The sequence below is a fragment of the Pangasianodon hypophthalmus genome, chromosome 6, assembly GCF_027358585.1.
Source record: "Pangasianodon hypophthalmus isolate fPanHyp1 chromosome 6, fPanHyp1.pri, whole genome shotgun sequence".
Taxonomy (NCBI): domain Eukaryota; kingdom Metazoa; phylum Chordata; class Actinopteri; order Siluriformes; family Pangasiidae; genus Pangasianodon; species Pangasianodon hypophthalmus.
In genome coordinates, this window is record NC_069715.1 from 26,924,118 (window position 1) to 26,932,136 (window position 8,019).

The window sequence follows — 8,019 nt, forward strand, 5'->3', positions numbered from 1 at the left end:
AAGGGACAAACAAAAAACTGACCACACTGACATACTGAAAGATTTTAGTATTTGGTTTTAAGAACAGTTGTAACTGACTGCAGTACCTCTATTCCTTACTCTTTGCAGTTAACAATCCACAATCCACAGATTAAATTTTAAAGAGTGCAGCTACATCAGATTGAACTCTTTACGTATTCATTTTACTGTGTGACTGACATTCAATTAAGAATCCAGCTGTGTTAAGGTCTTCTTTAATGGTATTTCTGTAGCTTTAAACTTGAGTCTATAAAGTCACCAAATCTTGCTAAAAAGTAACGATGTTGGCAACAGTGTCCTGTACAGTCCTGTACACTCCTGTACACTCTGCTGGTTAGTAAACACAAGTGTAAATTGTGCTCAACATTGTTACTATGCTTAAGTAATATTTTGGCATATTTATACTTTACTTGAGTATTATTAAAATTGAATACTTGTACTCTTACATAATTACATGTGGGGCAGTTGTGGCCTAATGGATAGAGAGTCTGCCTTGCAACCCGAAGGTGAACCTGAAGGTTGTGGGTTCGAGTCTCGGGTCTGGCAGGGATTGTAGGTGGGGGGAGTGAATGACCAGCGCTCTCCTCCACTCTCAATACCACGACTGAGGTGAGACCCTTGAGCAAGGCACCGAACCCCCAACTGCTCCCCGGGTGCCGCAGCAAAAAAAGGCCCACTGCTCTGGGTGTGTGTTCACTACTGTGTATGTGCACTTGGATGGGTTAAATGCAGAGCACAAATTCCGAGTATGGGTCACCATACTTGGCCACAAGTCACTTCACTTCTTTACTTCACTTCTTCTTCTTACATTTACATTGCATTTCTGCTCACCATGGTTGTACAGAGTGACTATTTGAGTTACTGGCCATTCTCCTCTGATCTCTCTCATCAATAAGACATTTCTGCCCACAGAACTGCCATTCACAGGATGTTTTTTATTTGTTTTTCACACTAGGGTTAGTATTAGGTTCTGTGCAAACTTTAGAGACTTTTGTGTGCATAAATCCCAGAAGATCAGCAGTTTCTGAAATATTCAATCCAGCATCTGGCACCAACACCCATGCCTCAGTCAAAGCCACTGACCACATTTTTCCCATTCTGATTTTCCCCCAATAATTAACTTTTTTTTTTTTTAAACTTGATTTTTATTGTTTGGTAGATGTTTTATATTACTGTTTATATTTATTCCTTTATTAATTGTGTGCAAAAGAGAAACAAATGACATTAAGAGAAGATCTTATTTAGTTATTTTTCCCCCCTAGTTAATTTAAAAAATGTGAATGAATTAAATGTAAATAATTCTGTCAACTATATAGAAAAAATAACAGCCTGGGACAATTAGCTGGTCAGATCTGATGGTTTTAGTCACTTTCAGGCTAGCTCTAGTTTGTCGGGCTGGTTCTACTGGGTCAGGTTTGATGGATTTAAAGCGGTTTGTTCACTCTCAGGCTGGTTGTGGCTGGTCAGGCAGGTTCTAGTTGGTCAGGTTGGTTGTAGCTGCGGAGGTTGGTCAGATTCAATGGTTTTAGAGGGGTTTTGGTCAACTTCTGGCTGGTTCTAGCAGGTCAGGCTGGTTCTAACAGGTCAGGCTTGGTCAGGTTTGATGGTTTTTAAGGGGATTTTGGCCACTTTCAGGCTGGTTTTAGCTAATCAGACTGGTTCTAGCTGGTCAGGCTGGTCAGGATTGATGGTTTTTGGTCACTTTTAGGCTGGTTTTAGCTAATCAGGCTGGTTCTAGCAGGCCACGCTGTTCAGGCTTGATGGTTTTATAGGGTTTTGGTCACTTTCAGTCTGGTTCTAGCTGGTCAGGCTGGTCAGGTTTGATGGTTTTTGAGGGGTTTGGTCACTTTCAGTCAGGTTTGATGGATTTTTGAGGGGTTTGGTCACTTTCAGTCAGGTTTGATGGATTTTTGAGGGGTTTGGTCACTTTCAGCCTGGTTCTAACAGGTCAGGATTGATGGTTTTAGAAGGGCTTATAATACTACATCTGTTGTCACGATATCGTGTTAAACAGTAATTTCACTCCATAGTCATTTCTCATGTTAAACACTGCAAAGAACACCAGAAGCATTGATTCATGAGTTTGTCTCCCTCTTCTGTTCCTCTTTATATATGGTAAGCCCTCCAGAGAGGCCACGCCTCCATTTCGCTTGTGTGTGTCAGACTGTGTGTGTGTGTCAGAGTGTGTGTTAGCGTGTGTGTGAGTCGCCATCATGGTGGTCAGGTGGGGAATCTGCAGCGCTGGGAAGATCAGCCACGACTTCACAGTGGCGTTGAAGACTCTTCCTCCTGAAGATCACCAGGTACTGCAGATCAGCACACACACACACACACACACACACACTTCATCTTACACTTTCAGGACTCTTTAATCAGTCTGCTTTCACCCTGAAAACGAGCTCATAGTGACTGTGAATGCAGTAAATGTGTGCGCAGAGTGACAGAGCTGTTCTGACCATGTTGTAGAAGTGTAAGAACATGCTTCACCAGCCCTGTGCGTCATGCTCTCAGAGTTTATTCCATCAAAACTCCATTTCCACGCGATTAGAGTGCAGGCTAAACAGGATCATAACACCTGGGGGCATGCTGTTATGGGTAAATCATTAACGACCAGGTGGTGTGATGTGGCCTGACGCATTATTTTCCAATAACAGCACATCTCAACGTGCTTTATTGCTTTTATATGACACCAATTTGCCAATGGTTTCACTTTACTATTTATTAAACAATAACAGAAGTTAGCTCCTGTTCAGCCCTCTTTCTCTCTTAGTTAATAAGTTAATAAGTTAATAAGAAAAATACAGCTTGTCATGTTACTGAAACCATAAAGCCGTCCATCCATAAGACTTTCATGTCAGAAAAGTGACTGTTACAAAGTGCTGGCACTGGAGACTCCTTCCATAAATGCTAAACAAATGTCTCCTTACGGAAAACTTCCATTGTATGTGGATCATCTGCTGTACAAATCCTGTGTACTTTGCAACTATAGAAAGAGTGTATATATATATATATATATATATATATATATATATATATATATATATATATATATATTAGAAAGAGTGCGTTAATATAAACGTGTGATTTGTCCTGATGTCAGACCTACTGTCAGAGCTGCTGTTACCGAAAATTAATCACATTAACACCTTCTAACCGGTCAGAACTGAAAATTCAGTCGAAATCCTCATGCGTCTGTTAGAAACTGTACTATATAAAGATTATTATTATTATTATTATTATTATCATTATTATTATATATCAGTATATAAAAATATATAATAATAAAGAGTGTAGCAGATATACAGTTTTATCAGTAATTCAGTATTGACAAAGTTATATTTACTCTCAGGCTGAAGTTTGTGTATATTTTGCAGTAATTTTGATCAGCCGCAGAGTTGGCTGTAAAATACTTACTTGTTATAATCATATGGTCTGCAAAATACTGGATAAAATAATAATCACAGTGAAATGATCACAGCTCATGGTATTTATAATATAATGTGAAATGTTAAACAATATCAATTTTAAAAGTTTTGCATGTATTTCTTTAAAAGAATATGATGTAAAATTATAAAATCTTTCAGTGTTATGAAATTTTAATGGTCTTTTCTTAACTGTAGATGTTCTATATTGTAGGAATAAAATGCAGCCTCCTTTTCCACACTGACTAAAATAAACTTATATTTCTGCAAAAATATAAACGTTGGCTCAATATATGACACATAAATCTTTTAAATGCTAAATGTAAACACAATTAGATGCCAAATATTTAAATAATTATGCCACGAAATTGTGCAAAATAATAGACAAAAACATTTTAAATGTAGAGCTGATAAACTGATGCATTAAATTCATTAAAAAATGTGTAACGTTAGCCACTTTAGCCAAACCTACCATTATTGGACATGATTATGAGGACGCCAAAAACTGTGCTCATGGTTAAAGATTACGGTCTTACTGTGAAAAAGAAAATTCACAAAAATGTTAGAGCATTGCATTTTTAATGTGTGGCTACAGAACATCTTTTGCTTTACTTTCTTTGGGCTCTGCTGGCACTAAAATGCCACCAAAAATGTCAGTCATGTCATGTTTCCTGTTCATGTGTCGTGGTCACATTAATGACTTTAACTCTCATGAATTTCAGGTGGTTGCTGTTGCAGCACGTAACGCAAAGCGAGCAGAAGAGTTTGCCCAGAAACACTGCATCCCTAAAGTATACAGCAGCTATGAGGAACTGGCCAAAGATCCCGAGATAGGTATGGAGTTTATTATGTACCTGAATGTAAAATTAATTTCTACATGCACAAACCAAATACAGTATGAGTTCTTGTTTATTATATAACACTCATGTACTGAGAGTGGTCTTTATAAATAATAGCTCATGGTTGTATAATGATTCCTTTCCAGTACAGTCAATAAGTGTATATATTAATAGTGCACATATATGATATAATACAGTCTTTATTGTAGATTCCTAACATTTAACACATTAGATCTCAGCAGCTATGTTTACATGCAGTTCAATAATCTGTTAAAAATCTGACTGATAGCTCAGTTGGTTTTCAAAAATGTCCATGTATATACGTCAGTTGGAATAATAAACCAGTTGAAGCCAGTCTGAAGCCAATAAAATTTCTCTTCAATCTAAAGAGGTGGATAATCTTTTTTGTTAATTTATTAAATAGAAGAATAATACTCATGTGATATTATGCACTCCTTGTGCAGTCCTGTAATAAAACACAGATCATATTACAGACTTTAATCTATTTAATGAGGTCATTATTTAATAACTCAAATATTAAATAACTCATAATTTTGAGGCAGACGCAGGATGCAGATAGACCTCAGTAAAGCTGCCTCGGTGTTTCATAAGCCAAGGACTTTCAGTGAGGATGCAGTACATGGACTTGGTAAAAGGGGGAAAAACTGTAATAAATCTTTATTTCTTGTTCAGTCATTCCCAAATAATGGCTTTTAAACTTGGTAACATTATAAGATAAGTAGACATTACACAAATGTGTACTTTATGTTATTTTCAACAACTAGAGCATGCTTGCTCCTGAATGTGGGGCAAATATGAAATGCTGAGCAAGTTTGCTGTCAGAAACTCTTCTTACACTTGGATGAGATCTCTGCTGCAAAACTGCAAGTAGTGCATCAGAACTAATTTAGGGTTTTCACAAAATTATTTGTAAATAATTTTTCAAACTATATTGAAATTTTCCCCCTCCATGTTAATCGTATGCGCTGTTTTGTGTAGATCTGTGGTGTATAATCACAATTAAGTCCATCTGAGTTGCAGGTTGTTTCACTACAGAATGTCAAGAGGGGGTGAATACTTATGCAAGGCACTGCAGCAGGACTACATACCTTGATATGGGGGAAAATACAGGGAAAGCACTACACTGTGCTCTGTACACTTCTGCTGTAAATCATACCAGCTGACTTTATCTTCATTTGTAGATGTGGTATACGTGGGCACCATCCATCCCCATCATCACTCAGCAGGCCTCATCTTCCTCAATGCTAAGAAGAACGTTCTGTGTGAGAAACCTCTAGCCATGAATCTGAGAGAGGTGAAGGAGCTGGTGGCCACAGCGAAGACGAATAACGTCTTCTTGATGGAAGTAAGCAGGTGTACACCATGTTTTTTGTAACATTTGATGAGGACTTTCACTTGTAGCCATGCTAGCTAGCTGGATTTTTATTGATTCTAATCTTCAAGGGTTTATCAATATGCCTCTGCCTCACAGATATACAACTTTTCTCACCTCTCTTGTCCTGTCCAGGGTGTGTGGACGCGCTTCTTTCCTGTCTCTTTGGAGATCTCCAGGTTGCTGGTGCAGGAAGCGGTAGGAGAGGTGAAGCTGGTGAGAGTGGACTTCGGGGCATCCCTGAAGAACATCCCTCGCTCTGTGGAGAAGGAGCTGGGAGGAGGTGCGATGCTTGATATCGGAATCTACTGCCTGCAGTTTGTACTCATGGTGTACGATGGTGAGAAACCTGAGAGCGTCCACGCTACCGGAGTCTGCCTGGACACAGGTAGGTGCTAGAAGGAGTTCTAAGCACAGTTTAAACTAAACATGCTACATCAGTGTGAAAGCATTTGGAATACTGTGGTTGAGACCTAATTTAGGAGAAACCTTTAAAAAAAATATTTTAAGACTACTAATTATTTTTTTCTCCTACACATTTGAAAGAAGCAGAAACCAATAAGGAAAGAGCAAACTAAAAAAAAAAATTGAAACCCCTGACAGACTTGAGTAAAGCTTCTCCTTCCCTTGTGACTGTTCGATGTGCACTGCAGGAGTGGACGAGAGCATGGTGGTCACACTGAAGTTCTCTCGAGGAAGATTAGCAGTGTGCACGTACACAATAGCCATGAACCTTCCAAACGAAGCCGTTATCCTCGGGACTAAAGGAACTATCAGGGTAAGTGCACTAGTGCGCTAGCTGTGGCTTTGCTGATGTTAACTATGAAAGCCCAAACCACATTGCTACGCTCAGCTGAATGGCTCTGGTCAGATTCTGGTCATGTTTCATGTTTTTAAACAGGTCCCTGCTCCTATGTGGTCTCCCACATCACTGATTGTAAATGAGAAAGAGACTCACTACCCAGTACCTGAACCGTACCTGCCTCTCAACTTCATAAACAGCACTGGTATGAGATACGAGGCTGAGGAAGTGAGACAGTGTCTCCTCAAAGGTGAGGACCGAATGAATGGGACACAAATGTTCCAAATACAAAAATGTCATTGGGGTGTGCTTTTAAAATCCAGATGATTGCAAGATTATGTGGAGTCACTAATGTAGAAATTCTGATGCACAATATAATATGTAACATACGCAGTGCATCCACACAATAGATGAACTTGTTAGTGTCATAAATCAACCACCAGATGGTGCTCTCTCTCTCTCTCTTTCTCTCCCAGTCAAGATGAGCTTAACTTTGTGATGCTTTTGAGGAACTCAAGCTCAGAGTTGTTTGTCTTTGTCTATCGATCACTAAAATTGTTCAGTAAAATCTTGCTGTACCATCAATATAACACTATTATTTTTAAAAACATTGACAAATACAGTAAGCACTCCTACACATCACTATTTATAATACCTGCAATCATACCTTATCAATTGTCACTGTCTTAAATAAAATAAAAAAGATACAAAATGTCAGTTAAATAAGGACAAATATTACGTGTTCCGCTAAAGACTCAATCTGTATATGTAATAACTCAAGTATCCACTTTTACATCCTAGTGGGACTTTATACTGTATAAGGCAGCTCTACTCAGAGGGTAAAATACACTTTAGATAAAATACACAGTGTTAATATCAGTTATAAAACTATATGAAACTATAAACTTATATGTTGTGACTACATGCCTAGAACGCTCCATGTCTAAGCCCTTTCCAGTAAGACTGTTTTCAGCAAAATTGTTCATGTACATAGTTTCATTAATTTAAATACTCAGAAATTAGTAAATCTAATCTTGTAGAACATGTTTAAAAACAGTAGTGGTATATACAGTAGAGTAACCCAAATGTGGTGTTTCCTTTATTCTTTACGTCTTCTTTTTTCCCTGGCCAGGACTGAAGGAGAGTTCCCGGATGTCACACTCGGACTCGACTTTGCTGGCTGAGATAATGGATGAATGCAGGAGGCAAGTCGGAGTGGTGTACAGCCAAGACCACCAGTAAGCTTCAAACTCTTAGCATTCTGGTGGTGTCCCCAGTAGGGATTTTATATAAATTGATTCCTTACTTAAAAACACTTGGGATGTTGTTCTAGGAAAATAAGCCATGGGGTGGTCTGATGGAGCCCGACACAGAGCTATGATTTTCACAACTATATGTAGTTTAAAATGTCAGGATGTGAAGGTTTTTTCCAGGCTGCCACACATAATACAGTATACAGTCCAGTGTCACATGCTGTATTTCAATACTAGACTGTAAATGTGTTTAAATATTAAGTATATAAATAAAGTGTGATAAGAACAGAGT

General features: G+C 38.3%; 1 protein-coding gene across 1 annotated transcript; it reads left to right on the plus strand.

The window, feature by feature from the left end:
• The first annotated feature begins 2,161 nt into the window (after positions 1–2,161).
• dhdh.2 (dihydrodiol dehydrogenase, tandem duplicate 2) lies at positions 2,162–8,017 on the plus strand. Its single transcript, XM_026913392.3, has 7 exons — positions 2,162–2,321; positions 4,163–4,274; positions 5,482–5,645; positions 5,808–6,060; positions 6,326–6,450; positions 6,574–6,724; positions 7,607–8,017. Exons 1-7 carry the CDS (start codon positions 2,232–2,234, stop codon positions 7,714–7,716), a joined length of 1,005 nt encoding a protein of 334 aa, XP_026769193.1. The 5' UTR covers positions 2,162–2,231; the 3' UTR covers positions 7,717–8,017.
• Positions 8,018–8,019: the final 2 nt, after the last annotated feature.

Bases quoted from the DNA above. Each gene is read 5' to 3' on its own strand.
- dhdh.2 (XM_026913392.3), top strand. From the start codon at position 2,232: ATGGTGGTCAGGTGGGGAATCTGCAGCGCTGGGAAGATCAGCCACGAC. The intron at 2,322-4,162 runs GTACTGCAGATC...CATGAATTTCAG, and splicing joins TTCCTCCTGAAGATCACCAG to GTGGTTGCTGTTGCAGCACG. The intron at 6,451-6,573 runs GTAAGTGCACTA...GTTTTTAAACAG, and splicing joins GGACTAAAGGAACTATCAGG to GTCCCTGCTCCTATGTGGTC.